This window comes from Python bivittatus, unplaced genomic scaffold, assembly GCF_059951505.1.
Source record: "Python bivittatus isolate LINGU-HERP-01145 unplaced genomic scaffold, Pbiv_v1 ctg000340_np1212, whole genome shotgun sequence".
Taxonomy (NCBI): Eukaryota; Metazoa; Chordata; class Lepidosauria; order Squamata; family Pythonidae; genus Python; species Python bivittatus.
In genome coordinates, this window is record NW_028277056.1 from 13,202,214 (window position 1) to 13,219,351 (window position 17,138).

The 17,138-nt window shown below is 43.3% G+C and overlaps 1 protein-coding gene across 1 annotated transcript in view; it reads right to left on the reverse strand.

The window, feature by feature from the left end:
* MAML2 (mastermind like transcriptional coactivator 2) overlaps nucleotides 1–16,545 on the reverse strand; it is a 178,537-nt gene extending 161,992 nt beyond the window's left edge. Inside the window, exon 1 of the mRNA XM_088140598.1 lies at nucleotides 13,857–16,545. Coding sequence (XP_087996724.1) covers nucleotides 13,857–14,348 — 492 coding nt within the window. The 5' untranslated portion in view covers nucleotides 14,349–16,545. The remainder of the gene's footprint in view (nucleotides 1–13,856) is intronic.
* Nucleotides 16,546–17,138: the final 593 nt, after the last annotated feature.

The window sequence follows — 17,138 nt, forward strand, 5'->3', positions numbered from 1 at the left end:
GACTAGGAGAGAATCAGGTTTGGTGGCTTTTCAGAGGAGGGGCCAAATCTGTTCAGCCACAAAGTGGTAGGAGCAAGCTAGTTTCTCTTCGGCTTGCAGGTATTCCACTCTGTTAAATTCTTGTGAAGCTGAGGCAGCAGAACCAGTGTAGGTCGGAGAAACTGACCAAGTTCTTGTTGCAGCAGTTCTGCCCATTCAACTCTCATTTTCTTTCCCCAGAGATAGGTAACCTTTGGGGCAACAGGGTTGTAGTTAGGAATGGGAGAGGATATGTTAGGTGCATACACAAACACCTACTATCAGAAGATGAACCAGCGCCCAAGGACAGTCTCTACCATCCCAGTCATTATTATTATTAGATTTTTTTATCCCACAGTTTTTGTTTATATATATATATCTTTATTTTGGTCAACTCAAGGTGGCAAACGTACCTAATACTCCTGCCTCTTGTTTTGTTATAAATAAGTATTACTACAGGCGATTGCTTTACTTGGAAGCATAGTGACTTCCATTTCTTTTAAAATTAAATGTGTCTTTTAAAAATCAGGGCAAGAAGCTCAGTGGGGTGCACTGGGGACCATGGGCACCATGTTGCCTAATCCTGTCTTATACTGACAGACATCAGCAGCAGGGGAAAAAATAGTCCAGCATTGTTCATGGTGCCCTCCATTTAATTCCTCCCCAATGCCTCTGAAGGGTTGCTTTGTCAGGGGGTTAACAGCAACAAATGTGGTATTTCCTGGGTTGGCCTGTTTCCTCTCTCCAAAGCATACCATGGCATTAACCCTTAATACTGCCCTTAGTTCATGCGAAACACATGGTGAGCTTATATGGTGGAGGTCAGTAACCTGTAACCTCTGAATGCTGTTTTGGCCCTTGGAGGACTTTTGGAATGGAATGGCTAAAACGTTTTAAGGGCATGGGGCCAAATTCTAGGGTGCCCATCCCTGTTGTATGGCCTCACTGTAGCCCCATATGAAGTGAGCATGTAGACCATGTTCAGTAATAGTGAGTAACTTGTATTTCAAGAAAATGTGTACACTCTTATTAACTTCCTTACCCAGGAAGTTTCCCAATTGGTCCAAGTTTCTTGGGCTTTTTCAGCATGCTGGTCTGAGTCTCGGAATCCCATATGAAAACACCTGAAGCCATCACCAGCCTTCTAGCAGATATTTTGACCTCTTGCTATATAGCAGGGATGCTCAAAAGGCCAACTTTGAATGACAGGATGTGCATCTACTTCAAAAGGTGGGTGGAGCTAAGGCAAAAAGTAAAGTTGATTTCTATCACTCTATACTGGGAATTTTATTTATTTATTTATATATCAAATTTATCACTGCCCATCTCGTTAAAAAAACGACGACTCTGAATGGCTTACAGAGAAGCTAAATTCAGTCAAAAATACAATACAAATAGACCTAAATAAATAAGAAGTAAATATAGTTTTTATATATTATAATATAAATTAAAATTTTATATTTTTATTTTGAGTAGGTAGCACTTATAGAACTGTTCACCACTTGGAGGCAAAGGAGAAAAAAGAAAGCATTCTTATGGTATTAAGAAAGCATTAACAAACCTGTCCGTGTTTGGGACCTGGAAATTATACCATTAACTGCTTAAAATGTTTGCTCTGTTGTTATTGACCTCTTAAGCTTGCCTCCCCCAACCTGATGCTTTCCAGATAGGGTGGCCATGCTGGGTAGCGGATATGGACACTGCAGTCCAAACGAGCTGGAGAGACTGAGTTTGGGCAAGCTTTCTAGTGTACAATAGCTAGTAGCCCCAGCTTTTATATGTGTGGGTTTGTGTGTAATACGAGTCCCCATTTTTAGAAGCCTTTGACAGAGCATATTTACCCAGTAAACCAATTTAATTTGCTCTGAGATATTTTGGTCTACCCTGCAAATATGAGTATTAAATGTCCTTATGAAAAGTAGTCACTGTGTGGTGTATCCAAGAGACATTTCAAAACTCAAATACCATCACTCACAACTTAAAGAGAATACATTAATTCTATTTTAACATGTAACTCATAATCAGAACTGTAGGATTCAGTGATCTATGGCTGGACTTATAAAGGTAGATAGCGAGAACAGTTTGTTCAAGTGAACCCATTTCTCATATGTTTAAAGAAGAGGTCATACCCATCAACAACATCCTAGAGATTCCTGCTGTTAGGAATGCATTCTGCAGAACTGTGAAGGAACCCACACTTATGTGTATAGCTTTTCCTTACAAATAGGTATTCAGGATTCCTGTCTATTGTATGGATGCTATTTTGTAGTTTCATGAGCAACAGCAATTAAGAAACTAATGCTCTAATGTGAAGTCAGAGGAACAACAAATGGAAAAAGAATGATCTACTGCAATTGTATTTTAATGGTATTTTATACTATTTTCATTGTATTCTAATTCATATTTATTTGTTTTTGTTGTAAACTGCCCAGAGTCACTTCCTCGTGAGATGGGCGGCGATCAAATCTGAAATCTAAATAAATAAATAAATAAATAAATAATAAAATCCACATCTGGCCAAAATCACTTCTCCCATGTATAAACCATCATGGTCTGCTTTCTTAAGTTGTCTTAAAGTACACTGGAGATATTATGGAAGAAGGCTCTTAAGATGCCAAAGGACTTTCTGTGAAAAGTTGTTGCCCAGGGGGCCAGACATAACAGCTTTAAAAACACTACTTTGCCTGCAGAAATTTTGCTAGCCATTTGTGATACTATCTGTGACTTTCTCAAGTAAATTTCTTTATGCCAATTTATAAGGTTTGAATTTTGATCCTTTGAAGCACATGAATCTTCCTCCCCTTGCCCCCTTACCACCCTTGACCCTGCAAGCTGATTCAATAAACCCAACACCAGCTCAGGAAGAAACTGGTCTCATACCAGTCATTTTTTGTTGTAGACACTGCTGCACCAGAACACCAGAACAAACAGGGGAAGGAAAAGATGGAAAGGTGAACGTGAGATAGATCCAATAGATGGGATTGCTGGAGAAAGAAATGGGAACTCACACAACTCTGTACACTACTGCAATGCCATTCATGCATGAATAAAGAGGAGAGCCAGGGTGAATACTTATATCTTAAAGAATAGAAAGAGACTGCAGAGCCCCTAAAGCAGCAGCAGATCATCTGGAAAACTCTTCATGTCCACCAACTGGTCAATGCATTATGAGGTTTAACATAGGTTAGGTCCATTTAATGATCTAAGACCATGAATGAACATCCCTGGAACACCTGCTATAGGCTGAATGCTGCTTTTCCCATCTTCATTCTTGTACTGAGATGCATTCAACCTGTGTTCATGCAACACCATAAACCATGGTTAGCAAGTCATAATGGCTCTGTTCCTATAATATTCTAAGTCAAAATAATACAAACTACAGTATGGCTTAAAACAATTGGCTGGTTTATATAACGTAATACATAAAGTTAATTGTTTGGTTTTGGCTAAGCAACTGGGGTGTGTAATGGTTATGGTTTTGCACGTTAGGAGGACACAACTGAAATTTAAGTTAGTACAGGATGGGGAATGAAATTGTAAAGCCAAAATAAAACACAGAGTATGAGGAACAAGCACAAAGAACTACAAGTCTTAATGCAGGAAGGTGACTATGATTTAGTAGGCATTAATGGAAATGGCAGGATGAAATCTACACCTGGCATGTACAGATTGAAAGATAGAACTTATAAAAAAGAATAAGGAGTCTTGGGTTCTCTATTCTTCAGTGTTTATTAATGACTTGGGTGAAGAGGTGAAAGGAATGCATTTAGATCTGCAGATGAAATAAAATTAGGTGGAATAACAAATACCCTAGAAGACAGAAATGAAACTTGAAACGATCTTGATAGGTTAGAGAAATGGGTTAAAAGTAACAGAACAGAGAAAAATGCAAAGGTTTTCATGAAGGAAAGAAAAGTCAGATGCACATATACTGATTGATTATGTGTCATCAAGTTGGTGTCGACTCTTAGCGACCACATAGATTTTTTTCCATGTCTCCATGTGATTTTCTTGGTAAAAATACAGGAATGGTTTACCATTGCCTCCTCCCACACAGTATGAATCAATGCCTCTGGCACTGTCACTAAAGTGAACATCCACCTCCAGCATCTTCCTATATTGCTACTGTCCAGTATAGGTGCCTGCTTGCTTTAGCTGGGCAGTTGGGATGACCTTCATGCCTTCAGTGACCCTGCTGGGAATATATAATCTTGGCATACGCTCCTGATGTTCTTCACTCATCCCTCCCAGGAATACCCCCCTCCTACGATGAGGCAGCACAGCAGGATTTGGGGGGAGGCAGTGTCACAGATATAGCATGGGGGATAACTGGCGTGTCACAGAATTATGGATTTAAGTTACAGGATGAAAGATTCTGATTGAACTTCAGGAAAAAAACAACCAAACCACCTTCCTAACATATGAGCAGTTCAACAGTGGAACCGGTGCTCCAAAGAGATTGTAGACACACTACTACAGCGTTGTCCAAACTTGGCCACTTTAAGATGAGTGGACTTCAACTCCCAGAATTCCCCAGCAGCATGGGACCCCAGCGTGGCTGGCTGGGGAATTCTGGGAATTGAAGTCCACTCATCTTAAAGTGGCCAAGTTTGGACAACACTGCACTACTAGAATGCATTGAAGCTAAGGTCCCACAGTCATCCTCTAAGGCTGCTTTAATCTGGATTTCTGCTCTGAAAAGAGTTGGTTTAAACAGACCTCCCCAACTCCATAATTCTATGAATCTATCCTTAGCCATATCTCCAAATAGATGTATTCTAGTTTAGCCTTCTGATTTTTTTTTAAATGTGTTTTATACGTGCATTTTTGTTTTTTTCACATGGGAGAGGGTTGCCCCCAAGCTCCTCCTCAACTTTGAATAGGACTGCAGTTGACAATCTCAGTATGAACTCCATAGCCTCAAGAACTATCGGAGTCTGGCTCAGTGTTGAATGTATTTTTCTATAAGTGACAGACTTTTCATCACACTGTCAACATTTCTCTAAAGGGACAACCATTCCTGTTACACCTTGTAAAGAGTGTAAAATGTAGATAGTGGTTTACATTTGGGAGCATACTGTATAGCATGTAGGGGATACATACCATATATTAACAAAAGATGTCAGAGAAATGAAGTTATAGCAAAGGTGTTATGCATTTGCACCGGAATCATATGTTAAAGTCTTCTTCCAATTATACCACTTGGGGGAGAACGCATTTTCTAAAGCTTTACAATATTTGAAACAAACAGTTGCCCTTCTTTCCCATTAACTTCCTTTAGTGTGGCTACTTCTTAATTTTTAAACTATTTTATAGCAGCGGTTCTCTAACTTTGCAATATCATGCCTGCCTCTAAGGATAAATGAATTTATTCGACCCTCCCAAATAAAACTAAATAACCAAATAAAACTAAATAACCCAAACCAAATAACTCCCAAATAAAACTAAATAACCCTAAATAAAGAAGACTGCTGTGATTGGTGAAAAAATTTGAGAAATGGTTTGAATCATGGAGTGAGCTATTTTTCAAAACCCGCTATGAGTTTTGTCACCCATTTAAGCCCTCCTGGATGCTTGGTTTGGCAGCGCTCCTGCTTTGTCTGAGCAAACTTGATCAATTGCCCCCCTCCATTTACTCACAACATCCTAGGGGGATTATGAGCCACACTTTGACAACTCCGGTCTTACCATATTTTTTTGGAATCTAGTGTTCGTACTAGTTTCATACTTAGCTCTATTTAAAGATTTTATAGGCAATGGTATTACTTAGCTATTGCTTATATATCTGATAATTGATAATTTAGCATCTTATTACATTTCATAGAGAACATGCAATGGTGCATAGCATTTCACACTTGAACAACTGGTTCCTTCCACACTTTAGAACACTGTGATGGCTTTGCTTGGCAGTGATATGTGGAATCTCAGCAAGTCATTTTCTCCAAAATTAATACTAGCGTGAAATCAATCCTTATCAAGGACAACCTTGATGCCTGCCAAAATCATGAAGAGATGCCAGTTAAGTCTAAATGGCTACAGAAAGTACTTCTGAATGCTTGCTTTTAATTCTAGCTTCTTCTGGATTATGCAGAATCTACTGTTAAAGTTGACACCTCTCTTAGAAATATACATCATAACACACACATACAAATATAGGAACATAAATTGTAGGAATCAGCCATAATTAAGTGGTAGAACACGGACACAAGACATAGGAAAGATCTCTCACTAACATTACAGAAAGGAGAAACAAGGGAGAGTAGCAAATCTTCAGATCATTCTAAGTACCTTACTATGTTCTTTACATAAAATACACTATAAGAAGTTTGATCCTGACACCTCCTGCAGTTGAAACCCTTGCTTATGGCACTGCAATTGAAACCTTCTAGTGGAATTATGCCTCTCTTAGACCTTGTCCACATGGAGAATTTTGGCACTCCCACGAAGCTCTTTGGATGTGCTGGCACAGATACAAACCCCCAAGGGCAGGAATGCTGCACCTGTGTAAACTGTTGAAGGATACCAGAGGCTTCATATTAAGAAAATTGTGATGGGTGAGAAGCTATTTATTCCTGCCTTTGATCTTGTCCTCCAAGGTCTCGTCCTTTGATTACCAACACTCAGCCTCCCTTTCGCTTTCTTAACGCTGAAGAAGCAAATGAAAAGCCTTTATCCTGCTAATAGTATATCTAATGCAGGTCCTTATGTACGAAGGGGAGAGGACTAACAGCAATCTGAGCCAGGCTTCCCTGTAATTTGCAAGTTGACATCATTTACTATGGAACAGGCTTCCATTTTCCTGACCTAATTATGATTGGAAAAGATAGTAATAAAATGAATTGCCACTTTTTAGATAATATTGTTTGTGATTACTCAAGGCCAGATCAGGAATAGGTGTCTTCCAGATGTTTTGGGATATGGGTCTTTTGATTTATAATTGTAATAAAATTGTTGGACACTTCTGGCCCCTAATCTTAAGAGAGAGGAAATCGTTTCATTTCTCTAAGCATTATTTACTTTATATACTTCTATTTCCAAGTGTATTCACCTTTTCCTAAACAACCCCGCTCCCAAGACTACAACCAAATTCAGTCAGACTATATGCATTTCAATAAATATATTACAAAACTGGGAATTTTGTTCTTGTTTCCTATCACATCCTATGATCAAGGGAATAGAATGTGTTTTTATATTCCTGTAGGATATGTCACATGAACCTGTCCTACTTTTAAGAGCTTTACAAATAACAACAGTTGTAAAGGAATGGCAGGTTGGAAGACATGTTCTTCTCCTTCCCTTTCCTCTGTCTTCCTCTTTTCTTAAAAAAAGTACAATACAATAACCAATCAGGGCAAAATAATTATTTTGCTCTATTTTTTTACTCATTGTAAATATTATCTTTATGTCTTCTTTATTATCATTTTAAAATCAGCAGCAAAGTAAGATGTCTTCTCAGCTGCCACCACCAGCAACTGTCACTATCTGAAAAGTTCTTGAAAGTTGAGGCAACATGTCCTACAACAATATGAAAACACATTTCAGGTCTTTTTCAAAGCTGGAATCCTCAAGTATTTCCCTCTTCCCTTCCTTTTAAAAAACATCACTTCAGTTATAAGAAGAAACATTACTCATGTGCTTTACTTGTTTAATGAACTGAAAAACCTATTTCTTAGATGATTACAAAGAAATACGCACTCTTGCTTGGTACTAAATCAACTGAAATCTATGGGACATTTTTCAGGTAGGGCAGAATCAGCTTATGAATGTGACTAAAATGTTATCTTGAGGATGAGTTTAGAAGTTAGCTTGAAATAAATTACCATTTCTCAGTCTTGTCCTGCTCTTCCACACCTATTGTAACAAATTACATTCCTTTTTAGCTTTGTAACCTTCCTTGAATTAATGTACACTGAATATTTTTGAAATGCACTAAATAAATATCAGATAGTTTTAAACTCTCCAGAAACTATACTTTTTCCTACTTGATTATCTAACATGTTGAATAAATTGTGGGAAAAAATCTAACCAACTAACCCAAACTCAGCTTTGGCATAGCCTTGCAAATAAAAGGAGACATGTTTCTAAACATCAAACATTATTAATTGCTTTTTTGTGGTCTGAAAAGCATGGAAGGGGAAGAAGGAAAGCTCTGTAGAAATTTCCTGGGAACAATGTAATTTACCAAAGATTCACAGTAATTTTTAAGACTGATTTACAAATAATGACCTAGCCTCTCTCATTCTTCAAGGTACTGGACAAGTTTTTTTCTTCTATATTGAGATATTTCATATCAGTATTTTGACCATAAAGATGGGACTACCTTAAAGGGGATGCCCAATACAGCTCAATCCAACAATATCAGAATAGTCAATTATGTGGCTCAAGGACAAATTTAATTTTATACTCTCATTTGGAGTTCTTCTGATTATGCCAAAGTACTCATCTTCTTCATAATGCAGCCAAGTGTAACAGAGCCAGCTGATATAGTGGTTAAGAGGTAGAAGCCAGCTTGGAATTTATTCTCAATCATGGAAGCTCCCTGGATGACTTTGGGCCAATCACTACCTCTTGGTCCAGCCTATCTCTTTGGAAGGCTGTTGTAGAGAAAAACTAAAGGAAGAACTGCTACGTGTTGTACGTTGTTTTGAGCCAATAGCGCAACTTAGATGATTAGGGGTCTAGAAGAAAAAAAAACCTATGAGGAACAGTCAGAGCTATTGGGAGTATTTAGCCTGGAGAAGAGAAGACTGCACACTCACATGATAGATGTCTTCAAGTATTAGAAAGGCTGCCATACAGAAGATAGGGCAAAGTTGTTTCAGTAGACAGGATAAGAAACAGTGGGTTTAAATTACACAGAAGCTGGAAAAATGCCTAATAATAAAAGCTGTTCAACAGTGGAACAGACTTGCCTCAGAAGATGGTGGACTCTCCTTTGCTGGATGTGTTTAAACAGAGGCTGGTTAGCCATCTGTCAGAGATACTATGGGGTAGATTCCTACACTGAGCAAGGGGTTGGAGTAGAAGATCCATGAGATCTCTTCCACCCTGATTCTTTGATGATATGATCCTGAAGGCGAGATGGGATAAAATTAATGCATAATTAAAAATAAACATACCCCAAGAACCATATTGTAATTGTAGGAGAAGCTTAAGAAGTCCACATCCTTTATCCATGTTTGCAGTAGGGGTGCCTGACACGAGCATGGTGAGCAACTGTGGAAAGGTGTAACAGATACCAGCTATTTCAATTCCATTAAAAAGAAAAAAAGCTGGTAACTGTGTGCACATCCATACAGCCATTCACAAGTGCAAGTTAAAAAAGAGTATGATCATTCACACCAGGACAATTGTACAACTATGCACAGATATTTAGGTTCCCACAGCAATAAAGAGCCAGTGACCACAAACCATTATTCCTTAGTTGCAATTTTCTTGCCCACAGATTCATTCCTTGGTTCCCAGGCTGAAAACGATGTTGAGAAAACTACTGCAAATTTGGCTCTATAGCTTTGGTGGTATTCCCATCAACCCAGAATTGTCAGATTGCTAGAAGCGAATGCATGCAACTTGGTAGCACACAGATACTGCCGTCTACGTGAAGAGTTACTGAGTCAGACGTTCTTGTAACAAGAAAAATAGCTAAAGTGAATTGTATCTTTATAGCCTTGAATTGCAACAGTAGGAAGCGGTAAGTAATTTCTTGTTAAATCAGAAGAAATCCAGATCATCTTCTTACCCTACCATTATAGGGCTACAAGGCATTTAACAATTGGGTTACCCAAAGAACTTCCCTGTCATACGTTCACTTCTAGACGTTCAAGAGGACCAGCACAAAAGATCCAAGTCACCAGATGCAGAGCATCCCTGCAACATTTTGCATCTGTATGAGCTGCTACTTAAGGAACACCTGAAATACCACAGTTCTATTTGTAGAAGATTGCTGATCCTCTACATTGCCTCCACATGACCGAAGTAAGAAGATGCTATTTTGAGGTCCACAGAATCTGCATTTATTATCTGAGTAATGCTGGATGATGGAATAGCAGTAGCAAAGGCAAGGACTTGGCTAGTAGAAACAAATAATGTGTGAGGCAGAATAACTTCATCCATTCTTTTTTCTCAGGAAAAACAATGCCAGTGATTTTTTTTTTTTGAGAAGTAGCAGGAAGCTTTTTTGAAGGAATTCCTACAATTGTGAAAACCTCATGCACTCTTCCCAGGAAATATCCATTTATCTGCAGCTCCAAGATCCTAGAAATGAATCTATGTTCTGAAATGATGCTCCACCAATACAGGACTGTGGATAAGTAATATCTGGAACAATTTTTCCCAACCTGGCAACTTCAAAACCCAGAATCCCCAACCAACACAAGATTCTGGGAGTTGACATTCAAAGTATCTGGAAGTTACCAGGCTGGGAAAGCTGATCTTCTGCATTTGTTTGTTAAAATGGTTCTTATATTACAAATCAAAAAGGTAATAGTCCTTGAGGAGTACCACACATGTAGCAACTCACACTCTTTGGCACATTTAACGCAAGCCAGTGATCATCCCTGATAGTCAGTAGTGCAGAGACCATCATTTAGTTTATAGATTATCCATGCAGCATATCTATCATGGCTTCTTTCAGATGCTATTTATGGGAATTTCATCTTCCATAGTTGTTGGAAGCAATGCATATCACCCATGGCAATTAACCCAGTTGGAAAGGCTGATGGGAATTGGGCTCTAACAATACCTGGAGGGCTATAGTCCTCTTTTGGATGTCTACACTCTCACTTTCTTTCTTAAGGTCCTAGACCTTTTCTTCTTGCTCTGTGTAATTGTGTGGCAGAAAGAAATTCAGCACATTTTCTTCCTTCATTCTCAATGAAAGGAGGCTAGAACAGAAACAAATTCTTGCTAAATCAGACCAAGTTGTCCGTCAGCTGTACCCAGTTAAATGCCTTTGAGTAGATTACAAACCAGATATAAATGCAATATAGAGATGTTCTGTCCCAAACAGCTGTTAGTTGAAAGTATACTGTTCCTGAACATGGAAATTGCACACGCATAGACCTATTCTCCACAAACATGTATATTTCTGTATTAAAAGTTGCCTAAGTTGGCGGGTGTTATCATAATAAGTTAATAAATGGTCCTTGCTGACTTTCTTCTTCCTCTCTCTGCAAGTGTTAGCTACAGTATGTTTGTCAGGAGAAAAAAGGTAGGAAGCCATGCAAATGTTTTAATGTTATTTTGACATAGACCTGAATCTAGGGAGAATGACCCTTATAATTTTCTAAACTAGCCTTTCACCTATTCTTTGATTGCAGCCAGGGATGAAAGCAGGTTCTGGCACTCTTGCAAAATGGTTGCCATGGTGGGTTCAGTCAACACTAGACATGTGTATACCAAAAGTCAAACCAAGCTCTTGGTTGGAGCCACCCAACATTTTATTTTCCAAGAAGGCTTCTGGAAGGCTATACAGGGGCCAGTGGCTTCTTGGCAACATAGGTGTTTGAGGCTGGTGGTTTGCTTTGCAGTGTTATTCGTTTTCTGCTCAATTTTTAAATTAAAATAATCTAAAAATATAAAATGACATGAGGTGGGGACCTTGATGGGTGCCAAGGATGTGTCTGTAGACCCCATTAGGGATACTAGGCAACAGATATTTACTCAAAATAGGGGTGTCTGCAGAATATGGTCAAAAGGTCAATATCGCAGCCACATGGTGCGATTCAAGCTCTGCCTTGTTTTTATGTGCAATGCATCACTCATATAAAACAGTCAGAAGTTCAACTGCTATCTTGACTTTTTTGACCTTGCCCTATCACGACACCCCCAGCTTAAAAGAACTCCCATTGGTTTAAATTTGAGGGGAGATGGTCTAGGAGAATTTTTAGAATGGAGATGGAAGCAGTTTGCTACCCAAAGACCTCCGTGCCCACTTCCACCATTAAAGTTCTCAAAAGTCCTCTGAAAGGGGACAAAACTGGCCTAAAATGGCAATTTTGGACCACAGGGGGTGCTTTGGTGGGCTGAAGGACAGAAATGAGGGCTGTTTAAAGAAGTACTGTGGCTGATTTGCTGCTGAATTTCTGTGGCATCCACTAGCAATTCTGGGCCTGTAAGCTGCAGGTTTATTTTATGCTACCGATCATTCACCCCGATCAATGATTCGTCATCCACAACATAAAAGCACAGATCCCCAAGGCAACATAAAAACATAACTAAAAAACATAATCACCAGATGGGGTTAAGAAGCATCTTGATGTCCATCCAGTGCCCAAAATCCTGTTGGAAGAGGAGTTTTTCCTCTTCTAAGCCCTTTGAAGAGTGCCTGGAAGCTGTTCTTGAAATATCAGCATCATAGTGCCCAACAGGTCAGGGTCACTTGGCAAATAGAGCTCCCCTGAGATGTATGTGGCTCCTACCCTGATGATGTTCCAGAAGGCTTTGAAGACCTGTCCCTGGGGATGCTAGATGTTGGGGTGTTGGGTTTTTTGGGGGGATTTAGAGTGTGCTGTTCAGATGGATGCTGGTGTTTGTCTGTTTCCTATTCTACATTACATTTTGAATGTTGTTGTTTGGAGTTGTGAGCCGCCCAGTGTCACCCTCTGAATCAAATGAAACAAACCAATGAATAAAACGGGCCACTAAATTGTTTTACGAATTGTAGTTCAGCAAAAACTCCAGGAATCCGGGGGCAAAGGCTCTCCTGATCCATCCTCTGCCTGATGCTCAGGGAGGAGCCAGGAGGCCGAGAGAGCCTCCCCAAACTGGAAACTGGATCTTCCTTCCAGGGGGGTACAAGCCCATCTGGAACTAAAGTTGGAATTGTCCCAGCTCTGGGGGTTGCACAGTCATTCCATCATGCTGGGATTCCATACAAGGCTCTTCTGCCCCATCCAGTCCCTCCCAGCCTCCAAGGCAGGTCAGGGTGACCAGGCGCTCAAGGGCTACCAATAGAAGCGAATATGTGTAGCTCAGGGTTGAACTGTGGAGTCTTTGGGGTTCTCTGAGCTTGGTTGTTTTCTTGCAAATGTTTCGTTACCCAGCTAGGTAACATCTTCAGTGCTAGAATGGGATGGGGTTTGCTCTCTGTTTATAGACTGTGGCATGCCCTGCCAGTGTTGGTGGGGGTGTTGGTGGGGGTGTTAGTGGGGGTGTGGCAGTAAACAATACCTAATCAAGGAACTACCAGAGGGAAAAAATAAAACAAAACAAAGCAAAACCCCCGCCCCCACCAACACTGGCAGGACACGCCACAGTATATAAACAGAGAACAAACCCCATCCCATTCTAGCACTGAAGATGTTACCTAGCCGGGTAATGAAATGTTTGCAAGAAAACAACCAAGCTCAGAGAACCTCAAGGACTCCACTCAAGGACTATGTTTTTTTTGGGGGGGGGGGTGTGGAGAGGAAGAGATCTTCAGCTGAAGAGGCTTGGAGGGGAGAGCTTTCCTTGAGACCTGGGATGGGCAGGACTGCAAAGAGAAGCCCCAGCTTTGCTCCAGATTCCAATCTCTCACGGTGGAGGCGGAGGGTGGGGAACCACCCAGGTCCCAAAGCCAGCTGAGGCCGCCCAAGCGCCCAGACTCACAACGAGTTCAGAAGGATCCCCAAACCTTGATATGGGAGCCCTTGGTTGATCGCTCGCATCCTACAGCTCAGCCTGCCCTGTCCGGTGTTAGGACCTGCATTTAGAGTTGGCCGTGAGAGTCGGGACTAGCAAAACCACCACCACCACCACAGAATCGCAATAAAGAAATCCACCCCGAGCCATTTTTTGCTTTGGCCGGACAGACGAAGGAGAAACGGCAAGAAAAACAGCCAGGACGCGCAACTCACCGCAATCAGGGCCGGATTCCTGGGCTCCCCGCCAGCGGTGGCGTTCGGCTGCTCCCCGTTGATCCCATTCCTGCCACCAGCGCTTCCGTTGCTGATCAGCTGCTGGGGATAGTAGTCGGCCGCAGGGGGCGCTGCGGCGCCGGGAGGAGGCACGGCGGCGCCGCTGCCGGCCGCCGCCGCCGCCGCGGCTGCCGCCGCCGCCGCCGCCTTGCTGTGCTTGCTTCCCTTGCGGGCCGCCTGGCCGTGTTGCACGAGGTTCAGGAGCTGCAAGGTGCTCTCCCGCTCGCGATCCGAGCTCTCGGCCCTGCCCCGCTCGTAGCGCCCCTCGCAGCTCAAGTGGTGCTGCCGGCAAATGGCGATGCGCGCCCGGAGCCTCTCCACGATCGCGCTGTGCACCCGCGGGGGCGCCGCCGCCGCCGCCGCCGCCATCGAGCCTCCCCCGCCGCCGCCTCCAAGGAGACCCAGGGCTTGAGGGGGCGCCGTGTCCCCCATCCCGACGGCCCGGACGCCTCCTCGCGCTCGCTGCTCTTCACCAACCGGAGATCGCGGCTTTCTCACGCTCACATGAATGGCCGGGCCGAGGGAGTCGCTCGCCTAGATCCAGATCGGATTTTTTCTTTCCCCTTTTTTTCTTCGTAGGGCAACCCGAAGGCAGCCCCCTCCCCCTTATGAATTATGATCCTCCCTGACAGCCAGGAGAGAACTTGACAGATTTCGCGCAGGGGACTACAGAAAACGCACCGCCATCCTTTTCGGGAGATCTGTTAGCCCGGGAGCGCACCCGATCTCAGGGGTGGGGGGGCAAAAAGGGAAAAAAGGAAGAAACTGACCAGGATCCATTCCACAGAGACGGAGCTGCCACAGACATAGAAAACGCGGTGGAGCAATTGATGAGGGGGCGGGGGAGGTGGTCTCTCTTTTTTTTAAGGCGCCCCGAGCTGTACGAATCGCTTAAAAAAAGATTCTGTTCCCCTGGATTATTAATAATACGGGACGCGTCGGAAGCAATACTTTCCAAGAAGCGATTTTTGGGGTGTCTTTTTAAATCTTCCCACAAAGTTGACGGGTGCTTTCCAAAAGGGGGAGAAAGTTAGTGGGGATCGGAGTCCCCACCATCTCCGACGAGTTGGAAGGTGGCGGCGCGGGCGCAAAGAAAGGGGCGCCCGAAATGCGGAAAAAAGTAAGGCGAGGAGGACACGAGGTGGAAGAAAGTTGTTCGCGGGACCCGTAAGTCAGAAGGGGGCGGGAAGGGGGGCGAGACTGACCAAGAGTTGAACTACTCCGCGCTCGCCCTCCATCGCGTCTCAGCCCGCTGGCGGCTGCCCGGACTCCTCCGATCTTCGTCCAGATCCGGCAGAAGGAAAACAGCCGAGGCAAGTTGGCGGGTGGGGGGAACCACCATAAACAAAAAGCCCCCCCAGAACAGAAATCCGGAGTTTTCAAGAGCTGCTCTGGCGCCGTGCAAGAGGAAAAAAAAGGGGGGGGAGCAGCTTTGCTCTTGGAGCAAAAAAAGAGAGAGAGAGAGAGAGAGAGAGAGAGAGAGAAAGAGAGAGGAATCTTTCAGGCTTCTGCAGCCCGAAGCTTACCGCGGGCCCCGCGCCCGAGGCTGGGGGGCGAAAAGAGACATCCCTCCGCGTCTGGGAAGCGATTTCCAAACCGGTCCTGAAACTTACAAACTGCCAGCTTTCTGCCTCCGGAGCGGAGCGACCCAGTGAGGTTCCATCCCTCCCAGATCGGGGATCGGGGAGATCTTTCTCTTTCTTTCCGGATTTTTTCTTTTCCCCCCTTTTTGGCAGTATCTCCCAGGCGGTGGGCGCGACGCCGCTCCCTCCTCCCTGCAATCCCGCCGCGGGTCCTGCTTTCCCTTTGCGCTCGTCTCGGGCTTAAGGCGCCGGGGTTACAGCGGCACACGATTTCATTGTGCTCGCGTAGAAACGAAGCGCAGCAGCAGCAAACGTGAGACTCACGAGGGGGGGGCGAGGAGGGGAGGGAGCCCTGGTGGGAGGCTGGCAGCTTTACGCCAGAAAGTCCTCGGTCTGGAAACGAGGGGAAGGGCGGCCCCTAGCGCCGGAGCGGCGTCGTTGCAAGGGAGTTCCCGTTTCCTCGGAGGGATTGCAGCGCCCAGCCTAGGCAACGCTGGGAGTTCAGCAACATCGGAGGGGCAGCGGACCTGCCGAAAGTCAGGGAGCACCTTGTCAAAATGAACTGGCAACCCAGCTCAGGGCTCGAAGTATGGGAGAAAGGGTGGGCCGTCTCAATAAAAATCCTAAATCCACACATGCCCGTTTCTCACTTTGGGCCCCCCAATGCCCCGTTCCTGCAGTTTTCTAAAGCAGTACCTAAAGCGGTCATCCTCACAAAAGGCACAGACACATCCCACTTCTTTAGGAAAGTAGTTGAAACATAAAAACTGGCACTTGAAATGGTGCAAATCAAACCGTCTATAATGTTTTCATATGTAAGACTCCCCCCCCCCCCAAATCGGTTGAGATAAACACTCTCCAGCCATTCTTGAATGAGCAGAAAACTCTGCCAGTGTGAAATTTTCTGTCCTTGTAGCTGATCCCTGCCCTGCCTCTATTGCCTCTGATCCAACTTACTGCAGAGGGGAGCTGTCCTGATCTTGCATCTATAGTGGATCATTTATAGAGCAAAGCATTTGTTGATTGTTCTGGATTTTCTCCCTTCCCGTTTCAGGTCATCAGCCAGTGGGAGAAACATCTGCCAACCCCAGTGCTGCAGTACAAATGTGATGGGTCTGGCTGACGGCCTCTTGGTCATCTCTAGGCTCATTGCTGGGCCCAGCATCCTAGGCACCATTTGAGCTGAATGAAGTTTAGAAACAACAGTCTGGAGTCACAAACTGAGTTAGGTCGCACGCTTTTGATTATGTGCCATCAAACTGGTGTTGACTCAGCAACCACCTAGCTAGCTTTTCTCCAGGATGATCTGTCCTCAACCTGGCCCTTCAGATCTCCCAACAGTGCGCTCATTCCCACTGTAACTGAGTCCATCCACCTTGTTGGTGGTCATCCTCTTCTTCTCTTTCCTTCCACCTTTCCCAGTATTATGGATTTCTCCAGGGAGCTGAGTCTTTGCATAATGTGTCCAAAGTAATAACCCTCCTGTTTTGTGTGTTTTTACTGGTTTTTATATGTAGTTGTTTTTATGTATTTTTTTTCATTGTTGTACGCTGCCCAGAGTCACCTTGTGTGAGATGGGCGGCTCTATAAATATGATAAATAAATGAATAAATAAATTTTGAACCTAGTCCTTTGTGTC